The sequence below is a fragment of the Bison bison genome, unplaced genomic scaffold, assembly GCF_000754665.1.
Source record: "Bison bison bison isolate TAMUID 2011002044 unplaced genomic scaffold, Bison_UMD1.0 scf7180017864533, whole genome shotgun sequence".
In the NCBI taxonomy this organism is placed as follows: domain Eukaryota; kingdom Metazoa; phylum Chordata; class Mammalia; order Artiodactyla; family Bovidae; genus Bison; species Bison bison.
In genome coordinates, this window is record NW_011495082.1 from 15,965,786 (window position 1) to 15,981,882 (window position 16,097).

At 35.0% G+C, this 16,097-nt stretch overlaps 1 protein-coding gene and 1 non-coding gene across 2 annotated transcripts in view; both read right to left on the reverse strand.

Moving 5' to 3' along the window:
• Positions 1 to 322: 322 nt before the first annotated feature.
• On the reverse strand, positions 323 to 394 carry TRNAE-UUC. Its single transcript has one exon. It is a non-coding gene; the product is annotated as a tRNA-Glu (tRNA).
• Positions 395 to 2,325: 1,931 nt separating this feature from the next.
• The window catches only part of SLCO4C1 (solute carrier organic anion transporter family, member 4C1), a gene marked incomplete at its 5' end in the record, with an annotated part of 86,672 nt that continues 72,900 nt past the window's right edge, over positions 2,326 to 16,097 (reverse strand). The window contains 5 exons of the mRNA XM_010832004.1: positions 2,326 to 4,445; positions 6,826 to 6,963; positions 9,692 to 9,756; positions 11,368 to 11,558; positions 15,848 to 16,001. Coding sequence (XP_010830306.1) covers positions 4,285 to 4,445; positions 6,826 to 6,963; positions 9,692 to 9,756; positions 11,368 to 11,558; positions 15,848 to 16,001 — 709 coding nt within the window. The remainder of the gene's footprint in view (positions 4,446 to 6,825; positions 6,964 to 9,691; positions 9,757 to 11,367; positions 11,559 to 15,847; positions 16,002 to 16,097) is intronic.

A 16,097-nucleotide genomic window follows, 5' to 3' on the forward strand; every position in this document is an offset into this window, starting at 1 on the left:
TCCGCCGTCCCTGGGATTCTCCAGGCAAGAACGCTGGAGTGGGTTGCCATTTCCTTCTCCAATGCATGAAAGTGAAAAGTGAAAGTGAAGTCGCTCAGTCGTGTCAGACCCTCAGCGACCCCACGGACTGCAGCCTACCAGGCTCCTCCGTCCATGGGATTTTCCAGGCAAGAGTACTGGAATGGGTGCCGTTGCCTTCTCCGGCAATCATGCTAAAATACTAAAATGTTTTCTTTTTTTTTAATTTTATTTTTAAACTTTACAAATTGTATTAGTTTTGCCAAATATCAAAATGAATCCGCCACAGAAAAAGTAATCAACCTTCCCTGACCGGGAATTGAACCCGGGCCGCGGCAGTGAAAGTGCTGAATCCTAGCCACTAGACCACCAGGGAACTACTAAAATGTTTTGATCCACTTCACCAGATCTGATTCTGATTGCTTAGTTATTTTAGATCACTTACATGAAGTTCCAGTACTTTGGCCACCTGATGCAAAGAGCTGCCTCATTCATTGCGAAAGACCCTGATGCTGGGAAAGATTGAAGGCAAAAGGAGAAGGGGACGACAGAGGATGAGATGTTTGCGTGGCATCACCAACTCAGTGAACATGGGTTTGGGTGGACTCTGGGAGATAATGAAGGACAGGAAACTCTGGCATGCTGCAGTCATGACATGACTGAGTTAGACATGACTGAGTGACTGAAAAACAACACATTTAACATGTTAATGTTATTGTCTGGAGTACAAAATGCTAAAGGAACCTGAATGTGTTAAAGTGAAGGGAAAACATCATTACATCTCAAATTAATGACCAATGTGATTTCTTTAAAGATATTGTACTGAGTATCTTGATAATCCATGATGAATTAAATGTATAGCCTTTTGAAGACACATTACTTTTGGTGTCAGATACTTCAAAACAAACCATCTGTTAACACAAATCCTTATTATATCAATCCTATATATTCATCTGCCTTACATGGAAACTTTTGTGTGAAAGAATCTTAGTATATATTTCATAATGAATGGCTTATACTGAATTAAATACATCCACTGAGACAGCAGAAATCATTGCAGTGAATTACATTCGCAAGTTAAACAGGTCAGATTTTCCCTCTCCCAACCAACAAATGTGTGCATATACATAAACAGAGATAAATCATACTTTTAAATCTGTGACTTTAATAAGATTAAACACTTAAACAAGTACAAACATATTGATATTTTAAAATATATAGTTTTCACATAATTATTTATAATAAAAATTGAAAAAATAGAGCTAAAATTTTATTTGCATTTTCCTCCAATTTATACAGCTAAACAATTGTACAATTCTTTCCATATATAAAGGTTTTACATTTGTATTTCCTACAATTAAGAAAATTCAAATGTTAAATTTTGACATACCTTCAATTATGTACAAAAAAAATCACCAAATTACAAATTTAAAAATCATTATAAATTGTGAAAAATACATATTATAAAAAATTATGTTCTAAAAGTAGCATTATACTAATTCATATAATCTAGGTAACTTCAAAAAAATAAACAATGTTTAAAAATTATAGTAGTGTCTATATTGCCCTAGCGTAAGAGGAGGTATTCTTTGTAAATATGTATGTTATAAATGAGTCTGACTTCTTTCAGAAGTGCCAAAATTATTTTCACTTTAATCATTTTCATTACAAATTTTGTAAAATGTTTATCGTCTAATAAAATTGAGTATGCTGAACACAATGAAACCCTTTATAACTAAAAATCATTGTGAATGCCAATCATTTAGTGACTTATTCATTCAACTATTTCTATGAGTAGAGTGATTTTTTTCTTTTCTCTCAAGTGGCTTTAGACTAATACATTTTATAGTTTTTGTTTCCACTCTATAAATGAGTTCTTGAGGATTTGCCATTATTTCACATCTAGAAAATGTTTCCAATCAGCTCCCAGCTTCCACATATAGGATCACTGCTGTTTAGTCGCTAAGTAGCGCCCGACTCTTTTGTGACACCCTGGACTGTAGCCCACCAGGCTCCTCTGTCCATGGGATTTTCCAGGAAAGCATATTGGAGTGAGCTGCCATTTCCTTCTCCAGGGGATCTGCTCAACCCAGGGATCGAACCCAAGTCTCCTGCATTGGCAGGCAGATTCTTTACCACTCAGCCACTGTGGAAGCCCCACACATAGGATATAAAAAGCCTAAAATCTCCCTTTAGCCTTAGCTCTAAGAAACATTTAAAATGTGTCTGAGTGGTGCTTCCCTGGTGACTCATTATAAAGAACCTGCCTCCCAATGCAGGTGACATGGGTTCAATCCCTGGTCCGGGAAGACCCTACATGCCACGGAGCAACTAAGCCCGCCTACCACAACTGTTGAGCCTCTGCTCTAGAGCCTGGATCTGCAGTACTTAAGTGCATCCAGGTGGCCATGCTCTGCAGGAAGAGAAGCCACCCCATGAGAAGCCTGAGCACTGCTGCTGGAGAGTGGTCCCTGCCTGAGCACTGCCGCTGGACAGTGGTCCCTGCCCCCAGCAGCTAGGGAAAAGCCTGAGCAGCAACGAAAACCCATACAGCCAAACTAAAAAAATAATCTAAAATGTGTGTGTGTGGCTGGGTAGGAGGGAGACTGCTTCTGAATTGGGAGTATCACGTGTTTGTTCCCCTGTCTACTGTGAACTGTCTCTTTGGTTGTTACGCATTTCCTGTTTCTCAAGCACCTGGGTTTTTGACCACCCATTCTGGCTTCAGCCTTTGGCGTTTACGTGTTCCTAGTTTAAGTAGATCTGTCTCTCTGATGAGTGACCCACTGCTCCTCCAATTACCTGATATTCACGTGTGCTTGCTTGCCTCACTTCAAATTCACTCCTTGCATCTCAATCTATAAATGCTACTCAATTCTTGAATCGCCTCTGGCCACCAATTACCACAAAATATAACTCTTCAAAATTCTGTGAATTACTAGTGCTTCTGATCCTGGTCTCCTATCAGGCCTTTACCCATTTTGTTACTCAATAAAACACTGATTGTAAACAGCTAACCTAGGAAAAAGCTGATAATGAGTCTTATCAAACCAGTAACCTTATTTTATGAAATTTCAAATGGGTATGAACTTCAATAATTTTCTTAATCAGTAAAGTTCTTGACCAGGTAGAAGTTATTTCTATTGATGTTTACTGATGTATTTCCTCCACAATTCTGAGTACACAAAGTTGGCTGAAGTCTGAGCTGAAAAAATGGAATTATAATGCTATATATGTGAAATACTTAATCTTTAAATACACAGATTAGTTAAAAGTACAGTTTAATGTTTTAACCAAACAATAATACATGCCTACTATAAGCAAAGCACTGCTTATGTGCTAAGTAATGTACTAGGTGATCTGTTTTTCAAACGAGAAAAGTTGAGCTACTGAGTATATAAACACTGATCATAGTTCATGAAGAAAGCTTTTTAAAGAAAATCAATAAAATGGACATAAGCCATTTTTTAAAAAAAAAGAAATCTTTTCCTATCTAATTGGCACTTTACTGAAGCTGGCACCTTCCTCTGGAAGACATGGAACTGAATAATACTATCACAGAATAATAAAAATGTTAAAAATCAGCAATATCAACAAATCACTTCCTGGAATTCTTGAGTTAAAGTGAAGATATGTGTATAGAATGCCAATATTTCTGAATGCACTATGTACTGGGACACAAAAAAGATAAGTAACCCACACTCTAACAGTTCACTAACTGTCTATAATAAATCAAGGACAGACTAGTACATATAAATGTAAAAACAAATAATATTATTTAAATGGTTTTAAATTCATGTTCTTTCAATAATAATTCCTGAAACTTAGAACTTAAACTAGATATATTTAAATTTTTACACCATGAATTTTCTTAAAAAGGCCAAACTACTGACAATGATAATTAAAATAAAACAAGTTGTAAGAGGGATAGAAACATCACTTTGGTTTTAAAATGTAAACTGTTAAGCAAACATTGGCTTTTTCTTTCTAGTATTGTTTATTAGCTGGGGATTTCATCTGTGTGTGTGTGTGTGTGGTGTGTGTGTGTGTGTGTGTTCTGACGCTTTTGATGGGCTTTGAAGGCACAGGTCTGTTTCTTATATTAAAACAAAAACAAATTCAGAGTTCATACATATAAAAGAAACACATTTAATTATAAAAAACCAGTTTCTAAAATATGATTGCCCATATTGGATAGTTAATGCTGCAGTGATAACATGAATTCTTACAAATGCAGGCCGATTTTCAATCTTCTCTTTTGCTGTTTCATCCGTCATTCCCTGCTTTGTTGAGATCACATTCTAATGAAACCGCAGTCAAAACTGCATTCTGATTTTGAAATGCCACATCTGTGACTGATGGTGGTGGTTTATACAAAAAGACTGCAAGTCCATTGAAGAAAACAGTGATAATTTTACAAATAACACCTAAATAGAAAAACAATAATTAATCATGGATTTTAGGCTTTAATTATTATAAAAATTGATCCTCATTGAAAATTCTTCATGAATAGAATCTCACTACATAAAGAAACTTTCACTTTCATGTAAAAAAAAGGAGTATACAGGCAATTAGTTTTATGTTTTTAATTTTTAAAACTTTAGTAAGAAAGGTGATAGTTTTCAATAGAACATCATCTACAAATCAATGAATGAGTATTCTTTTTTCTAAACAACGAAAATATACAATAACTATTCTATTTTTGGCTATGATTGTACATTCTTCTGGAGAAGGGCATGGCAATCCACTCCACTATTCTTGCCTGGAGAATCCATGGACAGAGGAACCTGGTGGGCTACAGTTCACAGGGTTGCAAAGAGTCGGACATGACTGAAGGGACTCAGCATAGCATAGCATACACAGCATGTACATTCTTAACCAAGGAAAGATACTGATAGCTTACATCATCATTGAACCTGAATAATCAGTTGCAACATTTTTGTGTCCATGATGAAAAGTAATTCTAAAAATAAAAAAAGCTTCAGAGTTCTTAGGAGAAAGTCTCTTTGGTAATATATAATATTCAATACTTAAAATTTACCTTTAAGCATCAACTAAAAATATGAAACATTTAGATTCACATCACAGGCTTCAATTTATTTTCAAAGAACTCTGAGAGTTCTTTGAAAGAATATCACCTTTCTTACCAAAGTTTTAAAAATTAAAAAGAGGCTCTTTCTCTTTAAAGAAACTATTTCTGGTCAGAGTACAAGCATCTAAGTGCTAACTAAATATATTAAATGACCTCACATTGTAGTTTTTGCAGTAACTAATTTGTATTAATCGTTAATATTTTACTCAAACTGGGTATTTGAGAAACAGAAATACTCATTGAGCTAAGCATTTCTAGATTTATACTAATTATAGGTACTATTATTATAATATTTTTGGAATATTTAAAGGTACATATGTTTCTGGTGGAGGAATTCTCATATTTATCACTGAGTAGAAGGCACCCCACTCCAGTACTCTTGCCTGGAAAATCCCATGGACGGAGGAGCCTGGTAGGCTGCAGTCCATGGGGTCGCTGAGGGTCGGACATGACTGAGCGACTTCACTTTAACTTTTCCTTTCATGCATTGGAGAAGGAAATGGCAACCCACTCCAGTGTTCTTGCCTGGAGAATCCCAGGGACAGGGGAGCCTGGTGGGCTGCTGTCTGTGGGGTCGCAGAGACTCAGACATGACTGAAGTGACTTAGCAGCAGTAGCAGCAGGTAAAAGAAAAATTAATTATCTACATTTTTGGTCAAAAAGTATAAACATAACCACTTAAATAATTTTTTAAACATAAAAATACACTGAATAAAAAATGTTTCTTAACAGGTAAAAGTGATGGGAAGATTAATTTTGCCGATTTTAGTCAATATTTATCATCTTATTGTTTTCCTAGATTTATGTATTTATTTCTTCAGTGGATAATTTATTATTCTGTCATTATAAATTCAGACAGCATATTCTGAATTTAAACACATGTAGGAGAAATAATGGGCTTCCCTGATAGCTCAGTTGGTAAAGAATCCACCTGCAATGCAGGAGACCCTGGTTCAATTCTTGGGCTGGGAAGTTCCCCTGGAGAATGGACAGGCTACCCATTGCAGTATTCATGGGCTTCCCTGGTGGCTCAGACAGTAAAGAATCTGCCTACAATGCAGGAGACCTGGGTTCAATCCCTGTGTTGGGAAATCCCCTTGAGGAGGGCGTGGCAACCCCCTCCAGTATTCTTGCCCTGAGAATCCCCATGGACAGAAGAACCTGGTGGGCTACAGTCCACAGGGTCACAAAGAGTCGGACACAACTGAGCAACTAAGCACAATTTCTTAGGTTGTTTTTAAATTTTCTAATTTTATCTACTGAAGGCAAAATGGGTTAAACATAACAGCTAACCTGTTATATCATAAAAAGATCTCTTAGGAAGTACCTTAGAGCCAAGAATACATCCTGACCTAGGCTCTATGTGCTCTCCAAAGCCCAAGTGCTTAGATGACAGTCATTCCAGTTTCTCAGAATTCTCTTTTAGCTTTTTGTTGTACTTTCCAAAAAAATTTGAGAAAAATTGTTAAAAGAAAATTATATAATATGTGATGCAAGGACAGCTAAAATGTTACTCCCTTCTATCTTGGACTGTGCCTCACAGACTCTAGACATGGCCTTTTAAAACATGCTTTGATAACTGTTCTCTGCTTCAAGACTAAAGGACAGTCCAACTGCATGGACCAAAACATGTCAAAACCTAAAAGAAACAATAAGATATCTTTTCTCTTGTCATAATCCATTTACTGCAAAGTTATCAAGAAGTCACCACTTACTTATGGCCACTAGCATATAGGCCATCCTGACGTTATTATAAATCCAGCAAGCTCCTTTATTTCCACATTCGTTAATATCCCAGAGAATACATGTGCTGTCTATTGTGCTGCCAAATATAATAGGTCCAGGTATGGTGCCTAAAATAAATCACATGTAAAATACATGAGTGAAGGTTATAGTTTACAGTAACAGGGTTTTTTACATATATTTTCTACATAAATGGGAAACAGGTATTAATCTGTCTATCCTACAAATGAATCAGTTCATGTGCACATGATAGGAATATAAAGAAACACAGATAAAACATTCTAAAATAATTATAGATAATTATTATATATTTCTAGTCAATTCAAAATTTATTTTAATAAACATCTTATTAATCTATTTAGATTAATACATTAATAAATATTACTTTATTTATTAATTAATAAATAATAAATGATATATAATAAATAAATAATATATTATTTGCTATTAAATAAATAAAACATTAATAAATGTTAATGGGTTAATATTTAAAGAAATATTTTTGTTCATTGCTTTTCTAATAAATGTCTTTGAAATTACCTATTACATTTTTAAAAAATCAAAATAAATATCTGATGCATGGAATAAGTCTCCTAAACTTCAGCATATGTATTATGTGTATGTATATGTGTACATGTGCATGTAAAGTAATATGGGTGTGTGAGTATACATATATATATATATATACTGTATATACATACATACACTGACATGTATGTGCATGGGAGTGTACATGCACAAACATATTCACACTAACATGTTGAGTTCACCATTAATTGTACAACTATGGGCAAATCCCTGCATCTCTCAGGTCCTTAATTTATTCATCAAAAAAGGGGAAAATTGGTCTAGGGGATCTCTAATGTTCCCTGCTTTTGGTTTTCATTTTTATAAACAATTGTAACATTATGTGTATCCAGGGTATTCAAAGGAGAGACGGCGTCGGCGATTTATTTAAATATTAATTGGAGATATAAAGAGTAATAGCATGAGGATAGCTCAGTAGGAAAATTCAGTGGAGAAAAGAGGCTGAGTAGCTTGGTTTACGCGGAAAATCAATATAACCTGTGACACCAGGTTAGCTCTGACCACGGAGGCCGCATAGCCTCTCGAATAGCGGAAGGTGCCCCACCTTAGACACCTTCTCAAATGGGTCTTAGGAGCCCAGGCAAATAAATGGTTGCAGAGGACCTCCACGCTCCAGTTGGAAACTTCAGACAGAAATTGAGAAAAAGAATGACATGGGGAGAACAAGCTTTGGTGAGCAAGGCCCGTAGCTTTATTTTCAACAGGGGCTTTTATACCCTAAGTTACACATAGAGGATAATAGGGGATGTGAAATAATACAAAATCAGCAGTCTTTGATCCTTATCGAAAACCAGAGTTTCTTTTCTGCAAACTTATCTTATACAAATGGTTTAGGTGATTTACATCATCTTCTGGCCAGAAGGCCTATTAACATTTTATGACTCTTGACAAAGGTTTGTCAACCATAAGACTTATTTTCTCTAAGAGTAATTATTTTAAGGTTTGGCGCCATCCTCCGAAGGTGTTAGATAAAGTTGCATTCCTATAGGGCAGAGGTGCAGTGGGTTTACAACAAAGGGAAGAATTTATTACTTTAAGGGTCTAAAGTTGCTAACACCAAGGCCACTACTTATTTTTTCTACATACCAACTATATTAATTAATACACATTCAAGGATACAATACAGGGGATGTGGAAACTTAGCAAGCATTGGCTCATCAATGAAATCTTTTACTAGTTTTATTCTGACAGTTTCTATCTCTCTGAGAGGCTCTATGCTATTTGAATATCTTAAGCTTCCCATGCCTCTCAAGGCTGGGAGATTGTAAACAATCGTATGCATAGCTGTAGGAGTCCGGGTAAACTTGTCAGGCGAGTTAGAGAACTATCTGAGGGGTTTGGATTTAAACACTCCTAATGCCCAGGAACTTATTAACTGGAGCTGTAAGTTAACTCTTTATCAGAGAGAGTGAGATGGTGGTGGGGGACAGCCCCCTGTAAAGTCAGAGGTGAGAGCACAAAGCAGTAAAGTAGGCAGACTCTGGTATTTTGGGGGTAGATGCTCGAGAATATCCAGGGGGACTCCTGAGGCTCGATCCCACCTTTGCGTATGCCGAGCCTCCTTCCTCATGACCTTTGCCATGAGTGGAGTGCCTCTCGCTGGCTCCCGGCAGTGTATAATATTATATGTAAAATTATACACACAAATAATTATGTTTCTGTCTTATTATTCTTCCTATATCTTGAATCTTACATTTTGCGGGGCTTAAGTTATTTCTTTCATCAATTTTTAACTAGACACAATATTTACAGTACAGTTTTTATTGAAACATACAAACTCATTATTTTTCACTGCTAATGCAAGAAGATTATGTCCCAAATGGAGTTAAATACAGGGAGAAAAAGGAATTACAATGGCAATAAATAAGATTTTATCATAATTTATGTTGGTAGTAGGTTTTATGTGAATAAACAAAAAATTTGTCTTTTACTGTGCTGTGTTAGAAATGTGCTGGTGATCATATGTCATATTTTAAATAAATATAATGTACTCTTTAGCATTATATTTGCAACAGAATTGGAAACAACAGGTAATCAATCAGGTAAAAAGTAAAGTCTATATCTTTTTATGTGATATATAAATACTACATCTTGAATAGTGGAAGATAGTTTTCTTCAAAGACAATTATGTAGTTGTCCACTACAAATAAACTAATTGTTTTATTGGCACATATTGTAAGTAAATAAATCAATAACAGTAAGGAATAAAAATAGTCAGCAGTTACCAATGCACTTAGAAAGATGACATACCTAATAATCGAAGCAATGTACACTGTATTCCCAATGCTAGAGATCGCTGCCTTTGATTAACACACCTGGAGATATTTAATGCATAGGAGACAAAAAATAGTTGTATAGTATATTTACTCTTTGAGAAAATTCGTTTTTATATGAGCTCAACATTTCTAGATTAAAGCAAACATTATACATAGGAAGTAAACAATTATTTATAACAGCTTATATACAGTTCAACCTTTCTGGAATTGTAAGAGAAGAAAAATTTTATCTAAACTAAAATAGTGCAAATAATACCAAAGAGAGTCAAATGAGTTTTAACAAATACACAGAATATGTAGGAATAACACCAAACATAAAGGAGAAAGGACATTCATTAACCAGACTATTTCTTCTTGACTATTTGATTATTCTGTATGTTACAAGTTACATGACTTAAGTTGCAAGCAAATAATTCTTACTCTCTTACTAACATTGAGACAGAAATTACACCTGTGAGTTAAAATTACAAATTAGAGTCAGTGTAAAACAGTTTCTGATATTCAATTTGATTCCACAATAAGTCTTTTCAATAATAACTCTCAAAGATGGATGAGACATGATGTTGGCACACAAGAGAGTTAGACAGGAGATAAAGGAGATCAGTCTTTAAAAAACAAATATGTAGGTAAATGGTGATGTAGATAAAATAGGTGTAATATTAACAGACTACTTCATGTTTTTAGACAAAATCTCTAAAGTTTCCACTTGTCAAAAAGTATGTGGAAAGGTAGTGACTGAGTATCAAGAAACAGAGACTGAAGAGGGAAAAAAACTAGTTTGTTAGGAAATATAAAAGAAAGGCTGATGAGCTTATAAAAGGGCAAATAGGAAATATTTTATAGCTCAGATGATAAAGAATCCATGTCCCAATGCAGGAGACCTGGGTTCAATCCCTGGGTTGGGAAGATACCCTGGAGAAGGGAAAGGCAACACACTCCAGTACTCTTGCCTGGAAAATCCCATGAACAGAGGAGCCTGGGGGGCTATAGATCGTGGGGTTGCAAAGAGGAGGTTCAAGACGGAGGGGATATGTACACCTATGGCTGATTCATGTTGATGTTCAACAGAAAACAACAAAATTCTGTAAAGCAATTATCCTTTAATTAAAAAAATAAATTAATTAAAATAAAAGAGTCGGACACAACTGAATGACTAACACACACACACACACACACAAGAAGGAAGAGGCAATGAAACTATGAAACACTGTGAAGAGCCTGGTGACAGGCAGCGTTTTTACTGTTTATGGGAAGGTTTACTATAACAGCACCTACTATATAAGGCAGAATGCCCGTCAGTCTGATTCTGACATGTGGAATGCACTGCCATTTCCATCATACTCAAATACAACTGATCATAACCACAGCTTACAACTGAAGCCTCATTACAGGAGCAGAGAAAACAGCATTGAACAGATGTCAAGTAGGTAATGTTAAGACACTTTCACAACCATGATCTCATTAAAGCCTCAGACATCTCAGGTTCAATGAGGTAGCTCTTCCAATGCCATAGAACTAATGATCTAGTGAGCGCTGAATTAGTAATGGAACCAACAGTCAATATAAACCCCAAATGCATCCCTGAGTCCATTTTCTTTTTCATTCAACATGTTGCCTTAGGGATAGCAAATTTCACAATGTAACACATACCTTAGGATGGACACAGTTATAGGAGTACCAGCCATGAAGGTAAAAACAATTGCAGCAAAGAAAACGCCAAGGAATGGGGGCAAGTTTTTACATTGACTTGAACACTTTCCAGCTTGAGCTTCAAGACTAACACTTGATGGAGTAGGTGTTATATGAATTTCCCCTTCAATACATGAACAGTTATAATATACCTAGAAATATTAGACATAAACATATGGAAAGTGCTTATCTTGAAAACATATTTTATCATTGCAAATTAAGTGATTTCTAGACATGGCAAACACTCTTACACAATCTTAATTCAAACACAACAAACAATGATAACCCTTAAGAAATTAAGCAACTGAAAACAAAGGGCCATATTTACAAAGTAGAATACTCTGTATTTGACTTATGTGTCTATGATTTTAACTTGTAACCTGTTACTGATTCATGTCTTATAAGACAAATTGACAAGAATATAACTATTAGATGATCTAGGGGGCTTCCCTGGTGGCTCAGATGGTAAAGAATCTGCCTGCAATGCTGGAGACCCAGATTCAATCCCTGGGTCAGGAAGATCCTCTGGAGAGAGAATGGCAACCCACTCCAGTATCTTTCCCTGGAGAATCCCATGGACAGAGGAGCCTGGTTGGTTACAGTCCAAGGGGTCACAAAGAGTCAGACACAGTGGAGTGCACACACACACACACACACTCTAGACTGCTTTCAATAGAACTATTCAAATGCTCAAACAGTTTTCCTGCTAGTTTTCTTCTTTTCCATTATTATGATACAAAGAAAAGCATGCATTGTGACAATCTCACTATCTATGCTAGCTTGAAAGAACATTTTAAGTGTTTGCCACAGTAAAATTAAATAATACAAGAGTTTGGGGGAAAAAAATACTGCTTTCAACTGAACTTTTTACTTTAATTTTCTAAAAAAGGAAACTGTATCCATCTTAAGATGACATATTTACCATAAACAAAAAACAGAAGTTATTACATTATCCTAAAGGTTATTTTACATATAAAAATTAACTTTTTAATATATGTATACACATATACATGTATATATATACATGTATACTATAATAGCATGATATGTTGGAAAGTAAAAATGGTGGGAATGCAAACTAGTACAGCCACTATGGAGAACAGTGTGGAGATTCCTTAAAAAACTGGAAATAGAACTGCCTTATGATCCAGCAATCCCACTGCTGGGCATACACACTGAGGAAACCAGAAGGGAAAGAGACACATGTACCCCAATGTTCATCGCAGCACTGTTTATAATAGCCAGGACATGGAAGCAACCTAGATGTCCATCAGCAGATGAATGGATAAGAAAGCTGTGGTACATATACACAATGGAGTATTACTCAGCCATTAAAAAGAATACATTTGAATCAGTTTTAATGAGGTGGATGAAACTGGAGCCTATTATACAGAGTGAAGTAAGCCAGAAAGAAAAACACCAATACAGTATACTAACACATATATATGGAATTTTGAAACATGGTAACAATAACCCTGTGTATGAGACAGCAAAAGAGACACTGATGTATAGAACAGTCTTATGGACTCTGTGGGAGAGGGAGAGGGTGGGAAGATTTGGGAGAATGGCATTGAAACATGTAAAATATCATGTATGAAACGAGTCGCCAGTCCAGTTTGGATGCACGATACTGGATGCTTGGGGCTAGTGCACTGGGATGACCCAGAGGGATGGTATGGGGAGGGAGGAGGGAGGAGGGTTCAGGATGGGGAACACATGTATACCTGTGGCGGATTCATTTTGATATTTGACAAAACTAATACAATCATGTAAAGTTTAAAAATAAAATAAAATTAAAAATTAAAAAAAAATCACAAGTATTACTTTTGTAGGAAAATAATTCAGGTGTATGAAAAGTGAGGCATAATCATTTTGCAAAGGCTTTTTACATCTCAACTTTATCCTCACTACAAATCTTTGTCTATGTTTAAGGCCACAGTAAAGTCAGAGCAGAGCTAGAGAAGTCAAGGTGAATCAGTGCTTTCATTGCCCCGAAGGCCAGAAACCACTGGGACTGATTCAGGAAACCCAGATGTGGAGGTGACACTCCTAAAATGACTGTTATGGACTCAGCAACCAGATACATCAAATAATGAAATAATGGAGCCTTTAGAAATATTAAGAAGAAAAACTGAAAGCAGTATTTTCTATCCTAATGAAATTTTACAACTCCCTTACATAAAAAAATATACAGTTGCCTATAATATAGATAGCTGTTAGTTAGCATCTGTTTCTGTCGTTTAGACTACTGGTATGAAATATATTCTATTTCTGTGAACAAATGTGTACAGTTCTTTATTACATTATTATTAATGCATTTTTGCCTATCTAAAATATTTCATTTAAAAAATCCAGTGAAAAAATGAGTTGTTACATGGATTAGCTGGGCATAAAAAAAAACCAGGACAAATAGAAAATTTGGAAGTCAAACTAACTTGCTTTTCTAAAACAATCCCTAGAAGACAATTTTACTGTTTAAAACGGTAATGATAATATATGGTGACAAATACAAATATTGAATTAACCATGTCAAAATGACCAATACCATTTCAGGTGTGCTCTGGGTATTAGAATTTTTTATTTATTTACTTATTTATTTATTCATTTATTTTGGTTTCCTTGTGCAGGATGTTATTTGTGTCTATACATTTTGATATGTGGATAAAACCCTTCCAACAATTTAATTCCTTATCATAATCTTCTAACTGAAGTTAATTAGTAGCACTTACTGATATTTTTTTGATTATTTTAATATACAGGAAAAAGCTACCTACTTATCTGCTTCTCAAAGAAACAGTTTACCTTCTAGATAGTTCTGAATCTGTGATATGCACCATGCTCACTTGTGGAATTTAATTCCTTATAACTGACACAAATACCTAATTTTTTCAACCTGTTTTGAAACTAAAGCCTCCCCAAATGTCCACAGATTTGAAGGTATGGTAAACCTCAGTTCTGGGGCTTTAAAAATCTTCCTGATGTCTTTCCTAAGTTTTTATAGGAACTTTATGGTAGTGATCTAATTAATTGGTTTTATTCCAAGGATTAAAACTGCACATGTCAATGAAGTCTATTAAACCTGCTATGATTTATCACATTTTTTTCTGCCATATTTTCAATATTCTTATACCACTATTTTTAAATCTAATAAGCAAAATTTAAACTATTTTTAAATCTAGTAAGCTCCAGGAGTTGATGATGGACAGGGAAGCCTGTCGTGCTGCAGTTCATGGGGTTGCAGTCGGACACGACTGAGCAACTGAACTGAACTGAATTGAAGCTAGATAATATGAAAAAAATGTATACTCTTTCCCACATTCTGGTTTACCCCCAGCAGAAAAATGAAATCCTACATCTCTGCTGAGATAAATGTTCAATGTATTTATCACACACAAAATCATTAGATAGGTACACATATGCACAGACATATTTGTGTGTGTATATATGAACATATAAATATGTATAACCACACACACACAGATATCCATGTTAGTTCTAAAAGAAATATGAAGTAATTTTGTGATCTTAAACTTATCTTCATATAGGAAAAAAAAATGCCATATCACTAATCCATATTTCAAATAACCAAGATTGTGCTGTTTTGTCATATAATTCTTATGTATCTTATTCATTGTAGTCTTTTATATCATATATTTCCCTCAGATCTTTTCAAAGTTATCACATTATCTGTTAACATATAACATAACCTATTATGTACTACTAGTAATGTGAATATTATTTTTCCCAAGGCTTTTAAATTTAATGAAGATAGAATTTTTAGATTGTAGATGTAGTACAACAAAATTCTATGGGATTTTTTTAAACGATTTAATTGAATTTAAAATAAATAATATTCAGGTAAGCTAATATGCATTCTAATCCACTACCAAAAGTAACTTTGCACTTGAGAATGGGTTAGTGATTTGTATATTTTTTAATGTGTCCATCATTTATCAATTAAAAACAAATATTTATTCAGTTTTTATTATATACAATGTACTTAGTAAGAATAAGAGAAGTTTCCTGACTTCAAGGGACATACAGTATAGTTGAAAAAAAATTTAAAAATGTAAAAAGGTAAATAATATTTCGGAAGTGATGTTTAAAGATATATGTGAAGAACTGCCATGACAGTAATTGAATCTGAGGCATAAAAAATGGGAGAGGTTGGGGCCTTTTTAAAAAATTAAAGCAAGAACAACAATGAATTTTAAGTGTATAATGCATTATTATTGACTGTAGGTACAATGCTGTACAGCAGAGCTCTAGAGCTGACTCATTTCACTCAACTGAAACTTTATGCCTGGCTTCTGAATGGAGGCGGTAGGCCAGGGAAAAGAGACTGGTCATAGCATAACTCCACTGGAGGAAGACAGAAGGGCATCCAGAAATACATAAACATACTGCCTCGTACAGTAGTAAACGAGCAAACACAAGTTACCTTTGGATGTATTTTGGAAACAGATTGTGTACAACCTGCATAGCAGGGAGAAAAATACTGGACTCCATTTCCTCCACACACGGGATAATAATACGATCGCAGGCAGTTACAGTGGGCATTACAAGGAGCCGTCAAGTTTCCCAGTTCTCCTGTCCTGTCAGCATGAAATAAAAGATGGATAAATTATCTACGTTATAACTTTTAATGAACAGATCAGAAGCAAGAATTGCTGTATTTTGCCATTCAGTCA